Source organism: Oncorhynchus clarkii, chromosome 30 (assembly GCF_045791955.1).
Source record: "Oncorhynchus clarkii lewisi isolate Uvic-CL-2024 chromosome 30, UVic_Ocla_1.0, whole genome shotgun sequence".
NCBI lineage: Eukaryota > Metazoa > Chordata > Actinopteri > Salmoniformes > Salmonidae > Oncorhynchus > Oncorhynchus clarkii.
In genome coordinates, this window is record NC_092176.1 from 7,139,520 (window position 1) to 7,167,046 (window position 27,527).

At 43.3% G+C, this 27,527-nt stretch overlaps 1 protein-coding gene across 8 annotated transcripts in view; it reads left to right on the forward strand.

The window, feature by feature from the left end:
- The window catches only part of LOC139389277 (rap guanine nucleotide exchange factor 1-like), a 48,033-nt gene extending 21,192 nt beyond the window's left edge, over positions 1-26,841 (forward strand). For 2 of the 8 annotated variants that reach the window (XM_071135854.1, XM_071135853.1), the window contains exons 7-26: positions 2,085-2,211; positions 2,335-2,512; positions 3,415-3,969; positions 9,269-9,471; positions 11,253-11,411; positions 12,518-12,772; positions 13,155-13,247; positions 16,761-16,837; positions 17,024-17,129; positions 17,620-17,695; positions 18,058-18,142; positions 19,028-19,120; positions 19,401-19,586; positions 19,775-19,859; positions 19,953-20,047; positions 20,186-20,264; positions 20,388-20,489; positions 20,649-20,746; positions 20,904-21,032; positions 23,414-25,578. In XM_071135854.1, the coding sequence (XP_070991955.1) occupies positions 2,085-2,211; positions 2,335-2,512; positions 3,415-3,969; positions 9,269-9,471; positions 11,253-11,411; positions 12,518-12,772; positions 13,155-13,247; positions 16,761-16,837; positions 17,024-17,129; positions 17,620-17,695; positions 18,058-18,142; positions 19,028-19,120; positions 19,401-19,586; positions 19,775-19,859; positions 19,953-20,047; positions 20,186-20,264; positions 20,388-20,489; positions 20,649-20,746; positions 20,904-21,032; positions 23,414-23,564 (2,932 nt within the window). In that variant the 3' untranslated portion in view covers positions 23,565-25,578. Of the gene's footprint in view, positions 1-2,084; positions 2,212-2,334; positions 2,513-3,414; positions 3,970-9,268; positions 9,472-11,252; positions 11,412-12,517; positions 12,773-13,154; positions 13,248-16,760; positions 16,838-17,023; positions 17,130-17,619; positions 17,696-18,057; positions 18,143-19,027; positions 19,121-19,400; positions 19,587-19,774; positions 19,860-19,952; positions 20,048-20,185; positions 20,265-20,387; positions 20,490-20,648; positions 20,747-20,903; positions 21,033-23,413 lie in introns of all 8 variants that reach the window. The other 6 variants (XM_071135856.1, XM_071135855.1, XM_071135858.1 and 3 more) reach the window with 4 other exon arrangements.
- The last annotated feature ends 686 nt before the right edge of the window (positions 26,842-27,527 follow it).

Sequence of the window (27,527 nt, forward strand, 5' to 3'; positions counted from 1 at the left end):
TCCCAGTGTCTGTTGGAAAGCAGACTGAACCAGGTTTTCCTTCAGGACCTAGCATGTGCTTAGCTCTATGCCTTTTATTTTTATCCTAAAAAACTCCCTAGTTCTTGCCGATGACAAGCATATCCATAACATGATGCAGCCACCGCCATGTTTGAAAATATTAAGAGTGGTATTCAGTGATGTGCTGGATTTGGCCCAAACATAATGCTTGTCCAGTATTACTTTAGTTCCTTATTGCAAGCAGGTTGCATGTGTTGGAATATATTTATTCTGGACAGGCTTTCTTCTTTTCACTCTGTCGTTTAGGTTAGTGTTGTGGAGTAACTACAATGTTGTTGATCCATCCTCAGTTTTCGCCTATCACAGCCATTAAACTTTATAACTGTTTTAAAGTCACCATTGGCCTCATGGTGAAATCCCTGAGTGGTTTCCTTCTTCTCTAGCAACTGAATTAGGAAGGACACCTGTATCTTTGTAATGACTGGGTCTATTGATACACCATCCAAAAGTGTAAATAATAACTTTACCATGCTCAAAAGGATATTTAATGTCTGCTTCTTTTTTTTGTCATCCATTAAGCCCTAATTTGTGAGGCATCTGAAAACAACCCTGGTTTTTGTGGTTGAATCTGTTTGACTGAGGGACTTTCCAGATAATTGTGTGTGGGGGGGATACATATGTGGCGTATTCAGAAAGAAATCATATTAAACAGCATTATATCACACAGTTAGTCCACACAAGTTATTATGTGACTTGTAAGGCACATTTTTAATCCTGAAGTAATTTAGGTTTGACATAACAAAGGGGTTGAATACTTATTGACTCAAGATATTTCAGATTTTCATTTTTTATTTGTAAAAAAAATCTAAAAACATAATTCCACTTTTACATGATAGGCTATTGTGTGTAGACCAGTGACAAAAAACCTTCTATGTAATACATTTTAAATTCAGGCTGTAACACAACAAAATGTGGAAAAAGTCAAGGGGTGTGAATACTTTCTGAAGGCACTGTTTACCGCTCATAACGTTGGATGCGCTTTGATTACAGGCCAACGTGCTTGTCGCTCATGTCTTTACAAGAAGGCAAGAGTGGTAGCTGGGTAACTGGGCTATAAATAGTCTTAATTCTTTAGAAGGCTTTATGGTCTTTGAAGCGTGTAGTGAAGAGAGGTGTCAGAAATTAAACTTCCGCTTGTGCAGCCCTGTCTCTGAGGCAAATTTATTTTCTGAGAAACTGGGCTCGGCAGAGGCTGGTGAGCTCACAGCCAGAGAGACACGACAACGGATGGAAAGGGACCACATTAGATTCTAGAGCCTACCACACACAGCAGCACATCCAGACGCTTATACATTTGGGGTTGGGTTAAATGCGGGAGACACATTTCAGTTGAATGCTTTGTTGAATAACTGACTAGGTATCCCCCTTTCCCTAAATACAAAAGGCTCTCTGCTTTTCCTTGTGCTCCGATCATACAAACACTAATTCTCTGAACTTCACCTTGCCAGCAGAAGGTGCTCTGCACCAGTCTCTGTGTCTTACGCAGCGCCACACTGCAGATTTTATTTTTTTGTGACATAATTTATTTTTGTCCTCTTTCCTGGGGGCTGTCATTGACCCTTGCCTTACTGGCAGATAGGATATCCTCCTCCTTTTCCACCTCCTCACCACCACAGCTGCCTGCCTGCATTCTCCACATGCCCTCTTGTCATTGGGCCATCTGTGTACACTGCGGTGTGGAAACAGTTCAGTAGCTGCTGCTCTCCCCACCGCTATCTGTTTGCGGAGGGGGGAAAGCAGCCAGGCAGTGACACATGCACGACACACTTTTCCATTGTGCTGCTACTACAGAAGGCTCTCGGAGTGTGTCAGCTATTGTCCTCCTGTCTCTCAACCCCCCCTCCACTCCAGTGCAGTCTTTTCCCCACCTCCCTTCACCATACATGCAGTACATACACACAGAAGAAGTGGATCAGTCATTGTACTGTGGCTCGAGCTGCATGCTTGGCTATTGGATACTGGACAGTGGGAACGTTGCACACTGCCTCATATTGAAATGATGCCCCCTTCTCCTCCCCCTCTAGTCCTCCAGCTCTCCCTCCAAAGAAGCGCCAGTCGGCGCCCTCCCCCACTCGGGTGGCAGTGGTGGCCCCCATGAGCCACGCCACCAGTGGCTCCGGTCTTCCCATGGGCACCGGCCTCCACAAGCAGGTAGAGTAGCTTTGTTGCACTGTTAACTTATTTTGTGCCATTGTGTCTTTTCACCAAATGCTCTGACAAACGTCTTGACAAGGCCGTGGCTAATAACTGGTCTGGTCCCGCTCTGGTTGACAGGAGTACGAGGTGGACGCGTTGCAGCGGCGCTTCTCAGGGGGCAGCCATTGGTACGGAGGGGAGTCGCCGCGCCTGTCGCCCTGCAACAGCATGGGCAAGCTGAGCAAGTCGGACGAGCAGCTATCCTGGACAGTGGACAGTGGACAGTGCTCACGCAACACCAGCTGTGAGACTCTGGGTGAGAGTCTGACACACACACACACACACATGAAACACATACACAGACACACGAAACAACAAACACACTTCACAGATGGTTAGAGAGGAGCCACCATGAGCCCAGCATGAGAGGCCTGTCTCTTTTTGATACGGTGTGTGTTTACCTCGGTCGCCACAGGGTCACCACAGGTTGTCGTAATGTGGCTCACAGACCACTACGACAGTGGAAACAAGCTGCTGCAGATGCGTGAACCAAATAGACACATGCAGGCAGGGGGCTTCCTGTTCCTGCCGCCTCCAGCAGCACAGAGCGAGGCTCACTACCTGTGACTACCATCCTGTGAGCAAAGAGACCAGACACAGAGGCTGCATCTCAATAGTCTTTAAACTGCCTCCTCTCCTTCATCTGCACTGGTCTGAAAACATAGGATAGCAGAGGGGAAAGCAATATGGTGGATGGCCGCTGAGAATGTGCCTAGTTTTAGCCGTCCAGAGACGATGAGAGGTGACGCTACTGAGGCGCAGCCTCAAAGTCTTAAGCTGTAAAACCATGGCTGTCACATTGTGGAACCAGGGACAAGCAGTGAGGGTTGGGGATACCAACGTTGCACCAAGTCATCTGGTGCCACTTTTCTCAGACGAAGGAGAAGCGAGCCGTGGTGTGCCTTCTCCATTGTGATCAACTGACATGTGCCACGGATCAATTTCACACACGGTGCTCGCACCTCAAAACCTTTCGTGAAATCCTAACTCTCCCTCCAATGAAATTGGTTTTCGCCAATGTCTTAGTTGTGTTTTTGTTGTTTAGAGTGGGGTTTGTAGAGAAATGTGCTTTTTATGCCGAAGTGACAGTGAGGTTTGTTTTCAGTGCTCTATACAGTGACTCGCCTGTCCCTCCCTGTCTTTTCTCTCCCACCACAGACACCACAGACCACTACGACCCGGACTACGACTTCCTGCACCAGGACCTGTCCAGCCTGGAACAGATGCCTCCCCTGCCGGTGGGGGGGTGCCTCAGCCCCCTGCCCGAATCCCACAACGAGTCCTCCTCCCTTTCCCCGTGCCCTGGCCCCGGCCCACCACTGGCCCAACCCCACTTCACCCCTGCCTACCCCTCCCCCCAGCCGTCCCTCCAGGGCTCCTCCACGTCCCCCCTCTACTCCCGCATGACTCCGGCATTGCCGCCCCCCGCCCTGCCAGAAAAGAAGCGCCGCAGCGGGGCCAGCTCGGGCATCTCCGACGGCTCCTACTCGGGCTCCTCCTGGCGTGTCTCCTTCGAGCGTCACCCGTCCCAGTATGACAACCTCATGGAGGAGGACATGCCGCCTGTGCCCCCCTTCCCCCTGTTCACGCCTGGCGTCTCGCCCATGACCCTGTGCCACTCCGGCGATGGGTTTGTGTCTGAGTTCTGTGCCAGCGAGACGGCAGACGTCCCCCAGAGTCCACCCCCACTCCCCGAGAAGAAGAGCCGCCACAGTGAGTATCTGACGCCAAGGGGAGGGAGAGAGGACATAGCAAGTATTACACACACTCTGCTGATACCAGAGTTAAGAAACCCAGGGTGTAGCCCCAAATACACCGGACTGGGTCCCTTAGTTATGTCTGAAATACACGTGTGCCTCCTGCTGTAATGGAATGATAAAACCATAGTATTAAACAACATGTATATATTTTTTTCTCTCTCTCTGTAACATATAAGGTGTGGCTGGGTTCAGACTAGGGACCTTATTTGCCTGGTGTGTCTGTCTGATACATGTTGGTAATCCCTGGCATTTCTGCCATACTTATGTTCCAGTAGGATTTGGTTGTTCCACCTTGCTCTCAACCCTCTGTCTGCTGCTAGCTAGACCATTATAATGGGTCAGCCATGTTGGACAGGATATGCTGCTGCTGCTAGCGAGACCATCACAATGGGTCAGCCATGTTGGACAGGACATGTTGCTGCTAGCTAGACCATCATAATGGGTCAGCCATGTTGGACAGGACATGTTGCTGCTAGCTAGACCATCATAATGGGTCAGCCATGTTGGACAGGACATGCTGCTGCTGCTAGCTAGACCATCATAATGGGTCAGCCATATTGGACAGGACATGCTGCTGCTGCTAGCTAGACCATCACAATGGGTCAGCAATGTTGGACAGGACATGTTGTTGCTGCTGCTGCTAGCTAGACCATCACAATGGGTCAGCCATGTTGGACAGGACATGCTGCTGCTGCTAGCTAGACCATCACAATGGGTCAGCCATGTTGGACAGGACATGTTGCTGAATGGAGATCAGTTGGGAGTTCTATGTTCTTCATGTTTTTGCTGCAGGCTGGCCCTCGGGCTCTGTGCATGTGTGTGGATGAGTCCACATCTGAGACTCCTGCCGTGTGTGTGTGTGTGTGTGTGTGTGTGTGTGTGTGTGTGTGTGTGTGTGTGTGTGTGTGTGTGTGCGTGTGCGTGCGCAGGCCTGGAGGGAATCACCGATGTCAACCCTTTGAGCTCACATGGAATAATACATTTGTTGATGGATTGTGTGGGTGAGTAGAGGAGTGGACTCTCCCGGCCGTGCAGAAAATGAGCATGTGCTGATTGACCCTCTCAGCGGAGGTGTTGAGGGGTGGCCATTATGATAATCAGCCCATTCCCCATATGGAGCATCACTATAAAGAGCTTACAGCCAGGACCAGCATGATTGTGCTGCACTTGTGCCTCCCCTGTTTATTTAGATTTGCAACAGCTGAGCACTATTCTAATAACTAAATGGTCAGGGTTTCTGCTAGGGCTAACCCCATTTAGTCGACTGTTACGTTACAGCCGTATTCTAAAATTGATTAAATTTGTTTTTTTCCCTCATCTATTTACAGACATTACCCTGTAATGTAATGACAAAGCAAAAACAGGTTTTTAGAAATTGTTGCTAATTTATTCAAAAAAATCTGAAATCTGAAATGTACATAACTATTCAGAGCCTTTACGCAGTACTTTTTTGAAGCACCTTTTGCAGTGATTGCAGCATCGATTCGGTATAGCACCTCTGTATTTGGGGGGTGTTTCCCATTCTTCTCTGCAGATTCTCTCAAGATCTGTCAGGTTGGATGGGGAGTGTTGCTGCACAGCTATTTTCAGGTTTCTCCAGAGATGTCTGGGCTCTGGCTGGGCCACTCAAGGACATTCAGAGACTTGTCCCGAAGCCACTCCTGCATTGTCTTGGCTGTGTGCTTAGGGTTGTTGTCCTGTTGGAAGGTGAACCTTCGCCCCAGTCTGAGGTCCTGAGCGCTCTGGAGCAAGTTTTCACCAAGGATCTCTCTGTACTTTGCTCTGTTCATCTTTCCCTCGATCTGGACTAGTCCCTGCCGCTGAAAAACATCCCCACAGCATGATGCTGCCACCACCACAATGCTTCACCGTAGGGATGGTGCCAGGTTACCTCCAGAAGTGACACTTGCCACTCAGGCCAAAGAGTTCATTCAGACCAGAGAATATTGTTTCTCCTGGTCTGAGAGCGCTCTGGAGCAGGTTTTCACCAAGGATCTCGCTGTACTTTGCTCTGTTCATCTTTGCCTCGATCCTGACTGGTTTCCCAGTCCCTGCCACTGAAAAATATCCCCACAGCATGATTCTGCCACCATGCTTTATCGTAGGGATGGTGCCAGGTTTCTTCCAAATGTTATGCTTGGCATTCAGGCCAAATAGTTCAATCTTGGTTTCATCAGACCAGAGAATATTATTTCTCATGGTCTGAGAGTCTCTGGGTGCCTTTTGGCAAACTCCAAGCAGGCTGTCATGTGCCTTTTACTGAGGAGTGGCTTCTGTCTGGCCACTCTACCATAAAGGCCTGTTTGATGGAGTGCTGCAGAGATGATTTTTGTAGATTATCTCGAGGATGATCAATATGAACAGGATGCTTATGTAAATTTGGTATTTCTGTTTTTTAGAGATGTTTTCGTTTTGTCATTATGAGGTATTGCGTGTAGATTGCCGAGGGTTTTTTGTTGTTGTATTTAACCCATTTTAGAAAAGGCTGTAACATAACAAACTGGAAAAAGTAAAGGGCTGTATACTTTCCGAAAGGCACTGTATATCTACAGAAATACGGCAGATCTTGCTTCTGTTGCCTGTTTGAGTGTTTAACCTCTCTAGGGTATGTGGGGCGCTAGCGTCCCACCTGGCCAACATCCAGTGAGATTGCAGAGTGCCAAATTCAAATACAGAAATACTCATTATAAAAATTCAGAAAACCAAACATATTTTTACATAGGTTTAAAGATTAACTTCTTGTGAATCCAACCACAGTGTCAGATTTTTTTAAATTCTTTACGGCGAAAGCATAACTTACGATTATTTGAGAACACAGCCCAGCAGACAAATCATTACAAACAGTAACCAGCCAAGTAGAAGAGTAGAGATAGAGATAAAATGAAATAGAAATAGAAATAGAGATAAAATGAATCCCTTATCTTTGATGATCTTCATATGATTGCACTCAGAAGACATTAATTTACTCAATAAATATTTATTTTGTTCGATAGTCTCTTTATATCCCAAAAAACCTGTTTGCGTGTTTTATTCAGTAATCCACCGGCTCAAACGCAGTCAAAACAGGCAGACAAAAAAATCCAAATTGTATCCGTAAAGTTCAAAGAAACATGTCAAACGATGTTTATAATCAATCCTCAGGTTGTTTTTAGCCTAAATAATCGATAACATTTCAACCGGACAATAACGTTGTCAATATAAAAGGTAAACGAGAAAGGCACTCTCTCGGTCGCACGGATGAAAAAGCTCTGTGAAACGGCAGGGTCCACTCATTCCGACTCTTACTCCCTAATTTTTCTGAATACAAGTCTGTAACCATTTCTAAAGACTGTTGACATCTAGTGGAAGGCATAGGAACTGCAATTTGAGTCCTAAGTCAATGGATACTGTAATGGCATTGAATAGAAAACTACAAAACCAACAAAAAAAACTACTTCCTGAATGGATTTTTCTCCGGTTTTCGCCTGCCAAATCAGTTCTGTTATACTCCTGTCGCAACCGGGAGGTCTGTGGGGCGACGCACAATTGGCCCAGCGTCGTCCGGGTTAGGGAGGGCTTGGCCGGTAGGGATATCCTTGACTCATCACGCACCAGCGACTCCTGTGGCGGGCCAGGCGCAGTGCATGCTAACCAAGGTTGCCAGGTGCACGGTGTTTCCTCCGACACATTGGTGCGGCTGGGTTGGATGCGCGCTGTGTTAAGAAGCAGTGCGGCTTGGTTGGGTTGTGTTTCGGGGATGCATGACTTTCAACCTTCGTCTCTCCCGAGCCCGTACGGGAGTTGTAGCGATGAGACAAGATAGTAGCTACTAAACAATTGGATACCACGAAATTGGGGAGAAAAAGGGGTACAATTCAAAAAAACAAATAAACAAACAGTTCTGTTATACTCAGACACTAGTTTAACAGTTTTGGAAACTTTATAGTGTTTTCTATCCAAATCTACCAGTTATATGCATATCATATCTTCTGGGCCCGAGTAGCAGGCAGTTTACTTTGGGCATGCTTTTCATCCAAAATTCCGAATGCTGCCCCCTACCCTAGAGAAGTTAATAGCCTACTGATTCCGTTAGCACCGAGCCGCATGCAACGGCAAAATGTCGGATAAAGCAATTTCACAGATTTGTCTGCTGTAATAAAGGCTTTACAAACATATTTTTGTTAAAGTCTATTACTTTAAATTAGTGTTGTTTACACTGTTCCAAACAGGCAGAAAAATGATATTGTAATCGAACAGCACCTGTTTGTCGCACGTATAATGCCGGAGCTCTCGCTCCTATACCCTCATTTTTCTGGATCTCCGGTAGTTTCCACAACTAAGTCAAATGTCTTCCACTGATCTGACTTCCCTTTCCCTCCTGAGCAACCAGTAAACATTCGCCCATTTCAAGTTTCTTTTTCACTTCCTCCGCATCCATTTTGCTGTCAGGTGTTACTGTGTTCAAAATTTGTTAGAACCAATTTATTGATGTGATTATGATAGGCTATAGGTCAGGCCCTATTGGTCACATATAAAGAGAGCAAGGGTTGAGGGAATAGGGAAAGTTTTTCCTAAACACATTAAGGGATTTCGGTAACAGAACTTTCCAGTCAGAAACAAGTAAACTAAATGGCTGACATGATGTTGCAGCTTCAGCATGGACAGCGCAATAAACACTTGCTGTGCTGTGGTGCCTTTTCAGTAGGCAGGTGAGTGAGACAACATGCGCCAGTCACACAGGCCCTTGCTGTAATTTTTTTTAACACAGTGTGACCAACATGGTCTTTCTTGGGAATTTTTTTTGTGTCTTAATTATTTAATAAAACAGTGTGCTTAAAGCATCAGACAAGCTCTATGCATATGTAGTAGATTTTATTCAAACACATAGGGTTTGATTGTCTGTGTATGGAAAAATAAGTTTCAACATTTTGACCAATCTATTGGTCGAAAGAACAGGACGCATCTCGGTCGACCAAGATGTTTTGGGGGGTCGGGGACTACCCTCATTTCCCCCAAAATATGCTTTTCTTGTTTTTAAGTGGAGCTGGTTTGAATTCACTTAATGAACCTTCTTCATTCGACTTTCAATTTCCAATTTTAGAATTTACGGGATAGAGAGAAGTTCTCAGTTTTAAACCAACGTTTGACATGTAGATTAAAAAACCCTGTTATACGGTTTGAGATTCTCAGAAGGACACTGTCATTGTCATCTGCTAACGTTTTCTCATGATTTGTTTTGTTCTTTTGTGTGTGCACACATCTCTCCCCCACAGTACTGAAGTACATGCAGTTTGTGGAGGACTACTCGGAGCCCCAGCCCTCACTCTTCTACCAGACACCTCAGAGCGAGAGCATCTACGAGCAACGCAACAAGCGCTTCCAGGAAGTCTACAGCTTCAACGACTCGTATAGCAGCAATGACTCTGTTCACGAGCCTCTCCCACCCCCGGCACTGCCACCCAAACAGAGGCAGCTGGTGAGCTACAGCCCAACAGCTCCACCTCACACACTGATGCCCACACGAGGCCTCACACCCACCAGTAGCACAGCGTATTGTACAGCAGCCCACCCTGTACATGCACATCCATCGCTTACTATGCCCTTTGGCCCAATGCATATACATTTAAAGTAACTCATTTTCTCATGATATATTGTTCCAAGTCTGTACGATTGAGTGGCGAGTGAGTCCATAATGTTTTATCCCATGCATATATAATGGAGGAAGAAAAGCAGGGTGAATTGAAAGTCCTGAACATCCAAATGGCAGGCGATCACACATCTCCCAACACTACTTCTATACATAAAAATCAATTTAAATGCTTTTTCAGCATCAGATTTACAATCCAGTTCTATGGTAGAATTTAAATTGCTACGATTTCTGTCACAGGAAGAGGGAAAAAAAGTACCCGATGGCATAAGACGATTGGCCTTTTGTACAGACTAGTTCAACACCCTCCATGACGTCCCATCTTACATCCCACCACAAGGCTTGCCTTTGATTTCATCACTTTTGCTATTGTTGTGATTGTTTGAGACCTCTGCAAGGCTGTAGTAGTTCAATTTAATGCCGTTATCTCCGTAACCAGACATTCATGGTTCGAAAAGTAATTGATATAAATGAGGAAATCCGTACTCAAGGTTTATCCACGATTTACAAATATGATTTTTTTTTTTTACACACTATATCTAAAGCAGATCAAAATGTGAGAAACATTTCTGCACGTTCTGTTGTTTGGTCTTGGGGATTACTGCATCCGAGTACATATTGGGTGCAGATTAAGACGAGTCACATCGCAGAATTCTCTCTGGAGCAGGGAAAGAAAACAAGGATTGGTTTGAAGCTATAAATGTAGGGAGGGCGAGGAAAGGGTGTTTTGTGTTTCATGTAATCAAAAAGTTGTTTCTGAGCTGGCTGTTGATAAGTCATGTCCACTGGGTGTACTTTCTGATTCCTGGAATGAATAGACTTCTTCCACTGTCCACCTACCACTGGTCCAAAGCTGAGAAAATAACTAGTTACGTACGTTTAGGCCAGTCACCTGCTTTGCACAGTATGTAGGCATAGCTTGAACTGCAACAGTAATTAGTTTGTAAATTATGTACACAATATATAAGATATGGAATCCGAGCTAAAGTATTTTAAATTGCTGTCGAGTACCCAGCCGAGTTTGAAAATTGTGTGGTCGATGAATCTCATTCAGGCCTAGCTCTCTCTGGTAAAGCATGTGGTGTTGCTCACTGTCGGCTACATGTGGTCTCGGGTCTGAAATGTCCATTCCCTCCCTAACTCACTGCAATTGTCATGTATGAGATGGAGAACGTTTCTACGTTTTCCCTTTTGCCACAACGTTGTGTTCAAATTTTGCATTTGATTTACTGTCCAATCTCTTCCGTCTTATGTTGTTGCTTATTTTCCATTGCACTCATCAAATCTCATTCCTTTTTGTCTTTCTGGAAAGCCCACTCTCCATCAGAGCGATTCATAATACTGAGGTAACCGTAGAATATTAGAGAACGCTTAGGACTAGTGTGACTCTACTTTAACCCTTTGTCTGCTGTAACATTATTTTAGTCCATCAAGCCTCTTCTTTCCTGCTGCTTCTATTGTGTGCTTAACTATCTGCGTAAACCTACAACTTCTTCTGCTGTCTAACATCCCCCACTGCACTTTTATCTCTGCTCCTCTCTCGCTCTCTCCCTCTCTACTTTCTTCCCCCACGACCCCCCCCCCCCCCCCCCCCCCCCCCCCTCTTCCAGGCCTCCCACTCTGCGTCTCCCTCTTCCTCGTCCTCATCCTCTCTCTCCTGCCACCTCCAGCAGTCGCAGGCTGCGGTGGTGGAGGAGGTGGGGTCTGCGCTCAGCATGTCCGTCTCTAACTCCTTCCTGAGCCGCCAGTCCTCCCTGACCACCCCCATGGTGAGTGACCCTCAATGGGCCTGTCTGTCTCTCTACAGTTGCTTCTCTGCTCACTCTACAGCAGACTTGACTTCAAATAGTGTTTTTATTTCTATAACTTTCTATATTTGAACTTTATTTAACCAGCCAAGTCGGGGCTAAATAAAAAAGAAAGGGGAAGCCTCATTGAGCTTGTTTAGTGTAGAGACTCTCTCTACATGATCTGGCTCTGTGCCCCCTTGGAGAGCCAGATGGGTGTTTTTTTTGCAGCTTGTGGTGTACTCCACTGCTCCCAGGCAACCTGGATCGAGTGCAGAAAAACCAATACTAGTTGAACCCTGGTCTGCTCCGCTCCGGCTTTAGAACTAATAATCCAGCGAGTTCATTTATTAGCCGTTGTACACGACGTGTTCGGCTACTAATAAGGGAGTATCTGGGGCAACAACATGCGCACACACTGACAAACCAACTTTCATTCTTCACTCTCTGCCAGACCTCTCTATGTTTACACACTCCTAATGACAATCGTTGTCAGAGAGAAAGGGTGCACTTAACATGTGTTTTTTCATCCAGCGTTTGTGAAATGTGGCACATGCAAAGCATACAGATCAAAGATGATTCAGACCAATATGAGTATTGCAGTTATTTGAATCAACCGATGTCATTCCTTTTAAATCTGGCTCTTGAACCCCATCCGGGATTATTAAAGTCTATCAAAATGTATGTTCACTATTATTTTCTGCCTAATGATGTCATTTTGGAGCAATGATGAGGATGATTGACTTGTTCTTGCTGAAGAACGGTTTATCCTTGTTGCAATTAAACCCATATGCATGGGATATTCAACAGATATTACAACAGACTTATTACCACAAGCACATTTTGTGAAAATGTAATTTTGAAGAGACTTGAGTTGGAATAGGAATTCTAGCCACTGACTAACCAGTCAAATAAACAATCTAGCCTACAGTCATATTGTTTTCTGATGGCAGGAAGGCCAATGCTTCTTACTTCAATTATTTATTTTTTTCTTCACATTTTTACTCTTTAAAATTTTACATCTCTTGAGTAGGTTTGAACTTAATCTCTCTTTCTCTTTCCCTCTTTTCTCGCCCTCGCTCACTCAGCATAAGACAATTCTCAGGTCCTATTCTCAGGACTTTGCGCCTCTCTGCCAGTCTTCCATTCCATATCTCCTCTCATCTGTCTCTTCCCACTCTCCCATTGTCCACCAATCGCAGAGCATGGACCTAGCTGCCCCGGGCACTGGCGGCCCTGACCCTGTGCTGGTGGCCAACGGCTCACTGGACAGCTCTGGTGGCTCTCTTGCAGTCTGCCTTCCCACTGACTCTTCTTTCTCTGACACTCGTCAAACCTCTTTGGTGAGCCCTAGCTGTGTGTTGTGACTAGTGTTTGACAATGGAATTGTCTATGAAGCGTTCGAGGGGGGGGGGGGGGGGGGGGGGGGGTCTGGAGTAGGTTCTAAACATTGTTTCAATGTCAGGACTGTGATGTTCTTATCCTTGAAAATAGGCCCAGCCTTAAGTAAAAAAAAAAAAAAACAGGCTGTAGCCTATGTATGCTGTGGTGATTGGAACAATTGGTTCTTAGTGGTTTCACTTGAGATGATATAGCTACTTGTTTGTTTTAACCGGCTTTACTGCTTGCAGCTTTCACATTCGCAGTATACTTTTTTTTTTTACACACATTTGCTTTTTCCTGGCATCTGTCATTCTCTTTGCTGTCCTCCTTTTTCCTCCGTAGAGTGAAAGCGCTAATGAGGAAGTCGGGGAGGGAGAGTACGTCAATCTGTACTCATCCAGCCAAGCCAAAGGAGAAGGGCTGCTCTCCCGCCGAGTAAGTAGCGTAGCCTTAGCAGAGAGAGGCGGCATGAGAAAAAGAAGAGCGCAGAGAGAGCGGGGTGCTTTCACAAACACAGTGCACCGTGACCGACAGCGGACCTCACAATCTAACCCCATTTTGAACTCGACCTGACTTCTCAGGGTTCACCGTCTCTTCGACCGCTTGGCATGCCCTGCTTCGCTGACTTGTCTGTACATTACCATGGGTTGTCCTTCTTTTTCAAACCCCCCTGCCACTGGACTGTCCCCATGTCCTACTATAACCTCAAAGGACTCCAAAGTCACCTCCTGTCATTGTCTGAATGAGGGTTTGTCTCCAAGTCACAGTGAGACATTTTACCACGTTCACATACTTGACATTTGGCCGTTAAAGCCACCGGTGGTTGTCTCCGACCGTTGGGTCAGGTCCAGATCGTAGTAACTCATTTCAACTGGAAGCATTAATGGCTTTGTGTTTAGTCCCTGTGCTTCACTTCTTCCATCGGGCCTTCTATCAGGGATGATATAATCCAATAAAATGACTAATCGCTCAGATTTTTTCTTAAATCATTATCACTCAGTTCTCCCCACATTAAAAAAAACACTGGCCTATTAGAGCATCTGCTTTTGGGGTGGAGATGGGTGTATGTACAGGGCCTTCAGAAATGATTCACACCCCTTGACTTTTTCCACAATTTTGTTGTGTTACAGCTTGAATTTAAAATGTATTAAATTCAGATTTCATCACTGGCCTAAACACAATTCCCCATAATGTCAGAGTGGAATCATGTTTTTTCCAAATGTTTGGAAATTCAATAAGTCATTCAAAAAGAAAAGCTGCAATGTCTTGAGTCAGTAAGTATTCAACCCCTTGTTGTTATGGCAAGACTAAATACGTTCCGGAGTAAAAATGTTCTCATAATACACAACATGGCCAAAAGTATGTGGACACCTGCTCGTCGAACATCTCATTCCAAAAATCATGGCCGTTAATATGGAGTTGGTCCCCCTATAACAGCCTCCACTCTTCTGGGAAGGCTTTCTACTAGATGTTGGAACATTGCTGCTGGGACTTGTTTCCATTCAGCCACAAGAGCATTAGTGAGGTCGGGCACTGATGTTGGGCGATTAGGCCTGGCTCGCAGTCTGCGTTCTAATTCATCCCAAAGGTGTTCGATGGGGTTGAGGTCAGGACTTTGTGCAGGTCAGTCAAGTTCCACACCGATCTCGACAAACCATTTATGTATGGACCTCTGTGCACGGGGGAATTATCATGCTGAAACAGGAAAAGGCCTTCTCCAAACTGTTGCCACAAAGTTGGAAGCACATAATTGTCTAGAATGTCTCTGTATGCTGTAGCATTAAGATTTCCCTTCACTGGAACTAAGGGGTCTAGCCTGAGCCATGAAACAGCCCCAGACCATCAAACTTTTCCAAAAAACTACAGTTGGCACTATGCATTCGGGCAGGTAACGTTCTCCTGGCATCCGCCAAACCCAGATTCGTCCATTGGATTGCCAGATGGTGAAATGTGATTCGATTCATCCCTCCAAAGAACGCGTCTCCACTGCTCCAGAGTCCATTGGGGGCGAGCTTTACACCACTCCAGCCGACACTTGACATTATGCATGGTGATTTTAGACTTGTGTTGCAACTGAGGACAGATGATTTTTACGCGCTACGGGCTTCAGCTGTCCCGTTCTGTGAGCTTGTGTGGCCTATCATTTTGTGGCTGAGCTGCTGTTGACGTTTCCACTTCACAATAACAGCACTTACAGTTGACGGGGACAGCTCTCAGCTCCAGCAAGGCAGAATTAACTTTGTTGTAAAGGTGGCATCCTATCACTGAGCTCTTCAGTAAGGCCATTCTACTGCAACTGTTTGTCTATGGAGATTCCATGGCTATGGGCTGGATAATGAACCCCTGTCAGCAACGAGTGTGGCTGAAATATCAGAATTTGAGGGGTGTCCACATACTTTTGTATATACAGTGCCTTGCGAAAGTATTCGGCCCCCTTGAACTTTGCAACCTTTTGCCACATTTCAGGCTTCAAACATAAAGATATAAAACTGTATTTTTTTGTGAAGAATCAACAACAAGTGGGACACAATCATGAAGTGATTGGATGGTGTATCATTTGACCGTCACTCCAACTCAGTTACCAGAGAGGAAGGAAACCGCTCAGGGATTTCACCATGAGGCCAATTGTGACTTTAAAACAGTTAGAGTTTAATGGCTGTAATAGGAGAACTGAGGATGGATCAACAACATTGAAGATAAAATACTTCAACAAGTTTACAACAAGACACTAAAAGTAATACTGCAAAAATGTGGCAAAGTAATTCACTTTTTGTCCTGAATACAAAGTGTTATGTTTAGGGCAAATCCAATACAAAACATTACTGAATACCACTCCATATTGTCAAGCATAGAGGTGGCTGCATCATGTTATGGGTATGCTTGTAATTGTTAAGGACTGGGGAGTTTTTCAGGATAAAAATAAACAGAATGGAGTATTGACTCGGGGTCGAATACTTATCCAACAAAGATATATTAGTGTTTTCATTTGTAAAAAAAAAAAAATCTTCCACTTTGACATTAGAGTATTTTGTGTAGATCATTGACAAATGCAATTTAAATCCATTTTTATCCCACTTTTTAACACAACTAAATTTGGAAAAGGTCTAGGGCTGTGAATGCTTTCTGAAGGGGCTGCATAGAGCCCCACAGTGGAGGTGTCATAATACCCGTAAAACCTAGCAGTCAAACTAGGAAATGGTTCCAATTATTTTTCCACCATTCGTTTTTCCGATAGGGAATTTAAGAAACACTTAAAATAAGGGCTGTGTTTCGTGTAGGCTTACCCTGGCGTGACGTTCTGATAACCATGTCAATCTCTCTTAGCATTTCATTTTTGGGGAGTAAATACAGGTGAATATATTGATAAAAGTCACCTTGTCCTAGAGAGATTTACAGTTATCAAAACGTCATGCCAGGGTAAGCCTACAGTACACCAAAAAAACAAACATTTGATGTGTTTCTATAATCCCCGATCAGGAAAAATAAAAGGTGGAGAAAAAAACGATTCAAACCATTTCTCTTATCTGTATATTTACTGTTACACTTGCGCTAGAGAAGTAAGGCTGGAGTTATGCATGTATGCATACAGCATTTGATAATGATAGTGTGTGTGAACTACCATTTGCCTGTTTTACTCAAACCTGACTGAACAACCCACTGAATACTAAGTTGCTTAAACAGCGTAACGTACGATCACATCGACCTTAACTAAAAAAGCATTTTTCACCTTTCAACATGACCTCGGGGTCATGTTCATTAGGCACCAAACAGAAGAACATGTACTGAAACAGGGATAGAAATGTCCAATGAGAATCTCACATTTTAGTTTTCCACTTCAGAACCATTTCCAAATGTTTTCTATTGCGTGCCCTAATGAACATGAACTTAGGCTGCTGGATTTGGTGCGAGACCTGTCCCTGTCCTAACTACGTTGTGTGTCATTGTCAGGACTCATCCGCCATAGATGACTCACTGGAGGACACTGCCTCAGAGAACCCACTGTGCGAGGACACGTGCAATGACAGGTAAGTGCCCATGCCATGACGGACTGTGCCTTCGGTTAGTTCATCATTCTCCATTGTTCCTACTCTCGATTGACAATAGGAAGGATTTGACAGTTTAACAAGTGAACCTATAATGATTTTGATATCTTAAATCACCTTCCACCCCCTCCCCCTTTTCGCTATAATCTTTTTCTCTCTCTCGCTCAGCCGAAGGCAAAAGTCCTCAGAAGAAGGGCCGAGTAGTGAGGAGACAGATGAACTTTCCCTCATCGATCACATGGAGATCATGTCCCGGATAACACTAAAGCAGGAGGTAAACGTGCTTCTTAGTTTCTACTATTGCGGGTCAGTCCGTTTGACCTCGAGGCTCTTTGAGCTCAATCCGTTTATAATCACAGGGAAGGCCTCTTTCAATGAGATACTTCATAGGAATCTACAAGAAGGATACTCATAATACTAAATAAGCCTCCACCCCAAAGCTGATTACAGAGAGCCTGTCCTCTGCTACCCCATGCCTCTGTAACTCAATGTTACAATCTCACAGTAGATAAGTATGTGATTATCGGCGAAAAGCTAGAGTTGGCATGGCAAGGTCAAACCGGCTTTAGTAGCGCATATCTCCTTATAGATAACCCTCTCACGGCTAACAAGTCTGGCTTTTCAAAACATATTTTTTCTATATTGTCGGTACGGTTTAATCAGGATAGTCACTCGTAGCGCTACACTGGGACTCATCACGAAGTCAACGCTTAGGCTAATCCTTTCTCCCCGTACAACTTTTTAATCTGTCCGTGTGATACCAGAGCGACGACGGTCCAGATGTCCGAGCCGGATCGGGGGATATTTTATTAGTCCACGCCACAGAAACGGACCGCAAAGGTGTGTATGTATGACCTCCGTAGCGCACAAACACACACACACACACAGACAGACACACACATCCCCCAGAGGAGACTAGTACATGTGGTCTGTGTTCACTCAGTAGGGCGGGTCTCTTCCCACACTCCTACTTCAATACCTCATAATTACTGGAATCAACAGCACTATATGTCGTGCTTCTGTATGCCAATGTTTTGCATATAAAACCAAGTAGGTTTTTTTGATGTTTATTTTGTGATGACCTATCCAGGTTGAATGTGTTACTGTTAAAAATAAGTCTTTTTCCCTAATAGTCCCTCAGATGGGAGCTCTTGACAAACGAGAGGATATTTAGTGATCTCCTGTGGGGTCTTCTTTTCCAGATCTTGTCTTGTACTGTGAGGCTTTCCTGACGACGTACAGAACATTTATAACCCCCGAGGACCTCATCAAAAAGCTGCACTACAGATATCCTTTCCATGCTTCACATCTCACATGTAGTCACAAGGGTCACCCACCAAAAAAGGCTTCAGAGAAAAGTATTCTGTGGCCCAGGAAACGAAACTGCCGAGTTTTAACATCATTACGTAGATCATTTTATGAATATGAACACTGTGTGTTAAAACTTGTAAAAGTTGCACGTTAATTACATATTATAAATAAAAGGTACAGTTTTGAAATCATAGCGCATTTTGGGTCATTTCCCCTAGTTGAGGTTGCCATGTTACAGCTTGGTTACAATTGTTACACATGTTCCGTTGTCCATGCTTGCAGAAAGCAACTTGTGTACTGGACTGGAGAAATTCCGAAATAATACGAGATTAGAAGCTGTTCAAAGGTGCTAAATAGAGTTTTCTCCGATGCCAGAACAGCGCTTTATGTAGCTGTCAGGACCTTGAATGTTTTGAGAGCTGTGCTACCTAGCAAACGTTGTGCGGTCTTTAGTTTAGCTAGCAGTCAATAGCAATGATGGCCCTTGTTATGCTAAATACAGCTGCTAAAACATCTTATACTGTACATGCTTAAAAACATATTTTCTCATTTAGAGGGTTCACCTGGATCAGTGATGGACCTGTAACGTGTTGCTTGACCTTATGCAAGGATGAACACACAAATAAATGTGCAACTTTGACATGTTTTGAACCACAGCGTTCATATACATGAAATTATCTACGTAGAGAAGAAACAGATTTTTGGTGGCTTGCCCTTGACTAATGTGGACAGAGAGAGCTTCCTTCAACAAAGCCTGCTTGGTTGAGACAATAGGGAATGGGAAGCAAAATCCTTACGATAGACGTAAACACTGAATACTGTAAGATTGGAGACTGTTTGTTTCGCTTAACCCCTCCACACATACACCAGATTTAGTCACAGCCCAGACACCTTCAAGAAGAGAGTCAGCAAAAACACCTTCTTCGTTCTGGTCCGTGTGGTGGACGAGCTGTGGTGAGTTCCCTGGGCTGTCATTTGACTAGAAAACTGTCTATCAAAAACCTACACTCTGCAAAGACCATTTTTCATGTCCTGATTCTTATTCGCATTTCCTTATGCGAAAAGGGGGGGGGGGCTTAACTGGTCATGATTCATTTTCAATTAAACGCCTCATGTCTTTTTCCTGTCTTTTTTTTCTCCTTCACCCACCGCTCTCATACCCCTCTCTCATCCCTCCATTCCCTCGTCTTTGGAACTGTGTGTGTGTGTGTGTGTGTGTGTGTGTGTGTGTCAGTCTGGTGGAGATGACGGAGGACATCCTGAAGCAGCTGATGGACCTGGTGTTCAGGCTGGTGTGTAACGGTGAGCTGAGCCTGGCCCGCGTGCTCCGCAAGAACATCCTGGACAAGGTGGAGCAGAGGAAGCTGCTGCGCTACACCAACTCCCTTAAACCACTGGCCGCGCGAGGTGTCGCTGCCAGGTAGGCCCGAAGGAGAATACTGTGACCGCTAAAACCTTGCATTTTGTATTGTTTCTGAGAAAGTTGCCATTTAGAAATGTTCAGCGCCGCAACAGTAACAGAATTCTTTGTTGCTTTCTGAACATCAATGTATCACAGTGTCTAGTTCGAACTCTGGCCATATTTACTTTTTTCGTTGTCGTCTTTAGACCGGGGACCCTGCATGATTTCCGCAGTCACGAGATTGCTGACCAGCTAACTCTCCTGGACGCGGAGCTCTTCTACAAAATTGAGGTAACTCATCCAAGCATGTCCTTCTCCTCCTGCATATGCTGCCCCTCTCTAAATAAAGTCCTTATTCGTGTCACTCTGTCTCCCTCTACACAGATCCCTGAGGTGTTGCTTTGGGCTAAGGAGCAGAACGAGGAAAAGAGTCCTAACCTCACACAATTCACAGAGCACTTTAACAACATGTCCTACTGGTAAGCCTGAGCCCCAAATCTTAACTTAGTCACCACAGTGCTTCTCTTCGTCCCTGCAGCACTTCTCTGCCCTCTCCGAGAGGAAAGCAGCCAGGTCTGGAGAACTGATGCATCTCTCCTCCTTCGTGTCTCCCTCAGGGTACGCTCCATAATCATTCTGCAGGAGAAAGCCCAGGACCGAGAAAAGCTCCTCCTTAAATTCATCAAAATAATGAAGGTATACCTGTTTGAAATGTGGATACTTAAGAAAGGGCAGACAGTGGTATTGGGGAGGGTTTGTTGAAAAAAGCAACACATTCTCAAGTGCGTTTTAAGGTGGTTTCCCTTCACTGTCTTGCAGCACTTACGGAAGCTAAATAATTTCAACTCGTATTTGGCAATATTATCTGCCTTGGATTCGGCTCCCATCCGAAGACTGGAATGGCAGAAAACAACCTCCGAGGCAAGTTGGACTGTGTTGTCTAATAGATGTCCAAAGATTGCTCTGAAACCTTTGGTTAATTGTTAATCTTTCCTTCGCAGCACTTTACTCTTAGATTAAATCTCTACATGTGTTGTGTTTGAGGTTAACATGGCTGTCACTGTTCTGTTCTGTTTACAGGGCCTAGAGGAATACTGCACGTTGATAGACAGCTCCTCGTCGTTCCGGGCCTACCGAGCGGCACTGGCCGACGTGGAGCCACCATGTATACCATATCTGTAAGTCAAACTGCTGGGTTGCAAGGTGTATGCACTTTGTTGTCACAAGTGACACAAATGTATTTGCACATCTCCGATATGTATTGCTTACTGTGTATTTCTCGTCTTTATTGTACTGACTGTTTCTTGTTTTGGTTATTTCCCACACGACACATAGGGGACTTATCCTCCAGGACTTAACCTTTGTCCATCTGGGCAACCCTGACCTCATCAACGGGAAGGTCAACTTCTCAAAGCGCTGGCAGCAGTTCAATATCCTGGACAGCATGAGGCGCTTCCAGCAAGTGTATGTATATAGTGGCCAACAGATCTGGGAGAACTCTATTTTGAACTATTCCTTGTGGAAAGTATTTATTTTTTCCAGGGGAACAAATATTTACTTTAGAGGTGACTACAACTATTTGAATACAGATCCCAAAAAAGTACTTCATTTTCAAACTATTTGAATACAGATCTCAGGAAGTAACGACTTTTCAAAACTATCTGAAAACAGATCTCAGGAAGTGACTACTTTTCTGAAATTGTTGGATTGGCTGCTTTCAACTAATGACAGGGCTGTATCTGGAACGGCATGTTAAAACCTGTTAGTGATCCCTTCCCGCGCCAATCCCATTAGCGGGATCGATTTGACAACATCCAGTGAAATTGCAGAGCGCCAAATTCAAACTACAGAAATATTAATATTCAAGATTCATGAAAATATAAGTGTAATACATCAAAATAAAAGGCTTTACGGCGAAAGCAGACCATGCGATTATCTGAGGACAGCGCCTAGCATACAAACACATGAGAATAATTTTCAACCAGGCAGGTGGCTACACAAAAGTCAAAAATAACAATATAATAAATGCCTTACCTTTGAAGATCTTCTTCTGTTAGCACACCAAAATGTCCCAGAAACATCACAAATGGTCCTTTTGTTCGATAATGTCTGTCTTTATATCCCCAAATTGTAGAATCCATCTGGAGTGACACTTACAAAGAACAGCCGTACTTCTTAATTTCTCAAAAGAAAAACATCAACCAATTTCTAAAGTCTGTTGACATCTAGTGGAAGCCATATGAACTGCAACCAGGTTCCTATTAAATAGGGTTTTCAATAGAAAACTAATGGGAAATATGACCTATAAAAAAAAAAAATCCCCCTTGGATGGTTTGTCCTCTGGGTTTTGCCTGCCAAATCAGTTATTTAACCGTTATTTTATCGGTTTTGGAAACGTTAGTGTGTTCTATCCAAATCTACCAATTATATGCATATCCTAGCTTCTGGGCCTGAGGTACAGGCAGTTTACTTTGGGCACGCTTTTCATCAGGATGTGAAAATACTGCCCCCTATCCCTAAAAGAAAGAAATATAATTAATAGAGGGCACAATCTCCTAAAGTATTCCAGTTTATCTGACAGTCATATTTCATCTACACAATACATTTTCTGAATGTCCATTCTCCTGAATGTCCATTGCCCAATGTGTACATAATCAAGTCAAACCAATTGACCAATTATATTTTATACAGATAAGTATCAATAAGTTGTGACGCTCAACTACTGCATGACTCTTTGAACACGCCACTGAAAAGGTTGAAAGCAGCAATTCATTTTATAATTAAAAGCCATTTGCAAACAGCAAGTTGGATGCTTTGTCCATCTGAGGGTAAGTGTTCTTGTTTCAAACACACACACACTACACCATCTTTAAAGGGATTTCCCATCTACCTTGACTGTCGTTGATTCAATAAGGAAGTTTTGGGATATTTTGTTTCCTTTCGACACTTAATAACCATATTTTGTTACAGTTCTCATTCTCAGTAACACTTAACATTTAAACTGTTCTTGTGCCTGTGTAATAAAACTGTACTTACTTTTGGAGCAACATTTTACTATCATGTTACATGATACTTTGGTAATTGCATTTTAATTGCATAGCAATGAGCTGAGTTTTTGTTTCTTCTGTACACAGGAAATGTAACTGTTCCTTATTCCACTTATTCCACTCCATTATTATGCAATTATAAAACAATGTCCAAAGTCCTATGTAATAACAATGTTGCCATTGTTATAATCAGAGTTACTACACATGCATTATAACTTGATTACAACTGCTACTTATGTATCACTCTTTATGAAAATATATTTGGTAGTAATGTTGAAGCTGCAAAGGTGATCTACTCTTACTGTTGAGATCATTTTAATTCTAGGCTATAGGCTATATTAAGATTCATATCTAAGAGCACTCAAACAATGTGCTTATGATTTATATATTTAGACTAATTCAACTAACTTGTAGTTTTTTGTTGTTCATCAAATATTTGGCAGCCATCAAATAAATATAGATATATTTATATATATTTAAATACCTTATTTAGTATTTAGTTTTCTGAGACCTGTATTTATTTGAAAATCCAAGAAAATAGTTGCCTTTTAGTTGAAACTCTATATAAACTATATTTGACTACCTTAAGTATTTGAAAAGTTGATATTTTCAAATAAACTACAAAATATAACTATTTTCTGCCCAGGTCTGGTGGCCAATCTGTCCGTTGCTGTCATACAGCTTTATGTTCAATGCACTTTTCTTTCTCCCCAGAAAAATGTTTTGGGATTTGATGATATTTTCCTTTGACTTTTCCCACCTCTGCAATGTTTAGATGGTGTTTTCCCTCTCTCCCAGGCATTATGATCTGAAACACAACGACGACATTGTCTCCTTTTTCAATGACTTCAGCGACCACCTGGCAGAGGAGGCTCTGTGGGAGCTGTCTCTAAAGATCAAACCTCGGAACATTACGCGGCGCAAAACAGAGCGCGAAGAGAAGACATAGGAACTTGTCCCGCTGTGTTGGACCTTTTGGACATTTTACAAAATCATGGAATTACAGGAGACTACAAACAAGTAGAACTGTGAAGGCAGCTAAAAGACTGTGGATGATTTTATTTTTTTTACTGGACCTCTCAGACTTGGGATTCTCTGTCTGTGTGTGAGTAAAGCCAGTGAGAGAGACACTTTGCAGTGTTGGAAGGCTCGCAAAAAGATTCATCATGTTCACCTTTGTCACCAACCTCATCCACCCGATGCCATATTATGGGTATGGTCCAAGCATTACAGGATACGCTAGGGGTTGTCCTCTCACAACCCAAGACATTGCCCTGACTAAAACCTTATCATACTGATGTGGGCCATGGGAAACACTGCCCAATGTCACTCAGTTTAGACTTTTTTTATACGGGACTCCAGACCCCTCTTTTTGCTGCCACAAACTGTGACGCTGTATCGCCTGACATGGCAGAGAACTGCTATGGGTGGAGCAGAACTTTGAGCAAAGACACTGAAATCACCTGGGTCTGCTTCTAGACTGGTGGAAAAATATATATAACTGGTGCACATAAGACATCCTTTTGTCATTAAAAAACATGTTTTTTTTTCAAGGATGTGTTGTATGTATGATACTGTCTGACTGATGCAATGCAGTTTTTGTTTTGTTCTTTAAAAGGATGTGAAAATTATACTTCAGAAATGCGGAGAAGTGATACATGAAGTTCATATACAGTGGGGTCCGGAATTATTGGATCCCTTGATAAAGATGAGCAAAGAAGACTGAATAAAATAAACAATACAAATGCTGAACTATATTGTAAATAAATATATTGTGTATAAATTGTCCTGGTACTTGGTAATGCCATTGACCTTTTAACAAGGGCCCCAGGACCAGTGGAAGCATAATAGCCCCATAACATCAAAGATCTACCACCATATTTTACAGTAGTGCCTATGCATTTTCTTTTGAAAGCCAAACTCACCATTGATGTGCATGGCCAATGAGCTCTATTTTCATGTCATCTGACCATAGCAGCGCCAGGAGTTTGCTAAACGGCATTGGCACTTGGATTGGAGCCAGTGCTATGGTCATAGGACACGAAAATAGAGCTCCTTGGGTTTGGCTTTCAAAAGAGCAATGCATATGCAGAAAAATAAACTTGTCCCTACTGTAAGATATGGTGGTGTATTTTTAAATGACACGGGGCTATTTTGCTTCCACTAGTCCCGACGCCATTGTTAAGGTCAACGACGTCATTAACTTTACTAAGTACCAGGACATTTTAGCCAAAAAACCTGGTTGCCTCTGCCAGAAGGCTGAAACTTTTCCACAGGTGAATCTTCCAGCAAAACAATAACCCCAAGCATATGTTAAAAAATCATCCAAAAAGAAATGGTTAATTGACCACAAAATCAACATTTTGAACCTCATTGAAAACCTGTGGTTTGAATTGAAGAGGACAGTCTATAAGCACAGATGAAGGATATCAAGCATCTGGAAACATTCTGTATGGAGGAATAATCTAAGATCCCTCCGAATGTGTTCTCCAATCTCATAAAACATTTTAGAAAAAGGCTTTGTCGTTGTCCTGGCTAGGGGAGGGTTGCTGGAGAATTGAAAACGGGATCCAATACATTTTATCCTTTTTCTTTCTTTATTTAATTTATTTTAAACAATCTTTCTCTGAAAAATTGTATTAGTATAAATGAATATTTATTTTTGCATTTTTACAGTCTTTTTTGCATATCCTTATCAAGGGATCCAATAATTCCAGACTCCACTGTACTTGCACTTAAAAATCAAATGAACAAAAAAAGTGATGTGATGTATGTGTCATAGCAGTGAACATTAGAAACATTACAGCAATCAGAAGTGGACCTGGTCACCATCCCTCTACTGTTTAATCTGGATGGTGAATGAAGGCCTTTTTATACAGAGCAAAAATATAAACGCAACATGTAAAGTGTTGGTTTCATGAGCTGAAATAAAAGATCCCAGAAATGTTCCATATGCACAAAAAGCTTATTTCTCTCAAATGTTGTGCACACATTTGTTTACATCCCTTTTAGTGAGCATTTCTCCTTTGCCAAGATCATCCATCTACCTGATATGTGTGGTAAATCAAGAGATGATTAAACAGCATGATCATTATACAGGTGTACCTTGTGTTAGGGACAATAAAAGGCCACTCTAAAATGTACAGTTTTGTCACCACAGATGGTTCAAGATTGAGGGAGTGTGCAATTGGCATACTGACTGCAGGAATGTCCACCAGAGCTGTTGCCAGATAATTTAAATTAATTTCTCTACCACAAGCCACAATGTTGTTTTAGAGAATTTGGCAGTACTTCCAACCCGGACTCACAACCGCAGACCATGTGCAGCCACGTCAGCCCAGGACCTCCACATCCAGCTTCTTCACCTGCGGGATCATCTGAGACCAACCAGTAGACAGCTGATGAAACTGTAGGTTTGCACCATAAACCGTCTCAGGGAAGCTCACCTGTGTGCTCGTCATCCTCACCAGGGTCTTGTCCTGACTGCAGTTTGGCGTCATAACCAATTTCAGTAGACAAATGCTCCCCTTCAATGGCCACTACCATGTTGGAGAAGTGTGCTCTTCATGGATGCATCCCCGTTTCAACTGTACCGGGCAGATGGCGTTGTGTGGGCGAGCGGTTGTGAACAGAGTGCCCCATGGTGGCGGTGGGGTTATGGTATGGGCAGGTATAAGCTACGGACAAGGAACACAATTGCATTTTATCAATGGCAATTTCAATGCATAGAGATACCGTGACGAGATCCTGAGGCCCTTTGTCATGCCTTTCATCGTCTGCCATCACCTCATGTTTCAACATAATGCACGGCCACGTGTCGCAAGGATCTGTACACTATTCCTGGAAGCTGAAAATGTCCCAGTTCTTCCATGGCCTGCATACTCACCAGATATGTCACCCATTGAGCACGTTTGAGATGCTCTGGATCAGTTTATGACAATGTTTTCCAGTTCCCGCCATAATCCAGTAACTTCGCACAGACATTGAGTGGGACAACATTCCACAGGCCACAAGCAACAGCCTGATCAACTCTATGCAAAGGAGATGTGCCTCGCTGCACACCAAGTATTAACTGGTTTTCTGATCAACGCCCCTACCTATTTGTTAAGGTATCTGAGACCAACAGAATACATATCTGTATTCCCAGTCGTGAAATCCATAGATTAAGGCCGATTGTCTGCTTTCCTTATTTAAACTGTAACTCAGTAAAATCTTTTTGAAATTGTTTCATGTTGCGTTTGATATTTTTCTTCAGTGTATATCGCAAATACAAGATGGCACATTAGCACCATTATCCCTTGACGTAATCAACCCTACCAGACCACACAAATCCCTGTGCAAATAAATAAAACCTGCAGTATATCTTTATGCTCTGTTGGTATTATTTCTTCTCCCCGCCACAGTCATACCATGCAGTCTGCACTTGCATGTTATCAAGTAAGCATAGAATGAATGGAGGGTCAATGGAGGTTTTCCTTATGAAAAAAACATACAGTCCCAGTCAAAAGTTCGGACACACTTACTCATTCAAGAGTTTCTTTACTTGACTATTTTCTCATTGTAGAATAATAGTGAAGATGTCAAAACTATGAAATAACACATATGGAATCATGTAGTAACCAAAAAAGTATTAAACAAATTCTAATTGCATTGCTTCAATATAGAAATGCATTGTTAAACATAGGCTATAACATTCACACTGATATAGCGGCTAGGCCTGCTGTAAATTGCGGTCTGAACATGGACATGCCAAACAGTCAATAATTAAGATTAAATCCACTAGGGTTTGATAAGGCCTAAAAAAATGTATTATATAATTCTAATAAAAACAGAACAACTTGTTTTAAATAGGATCGGGTCAGAAGCATGATGATGTAATTCATTTATCCTGTTCCATTACACTGTGTGCTTG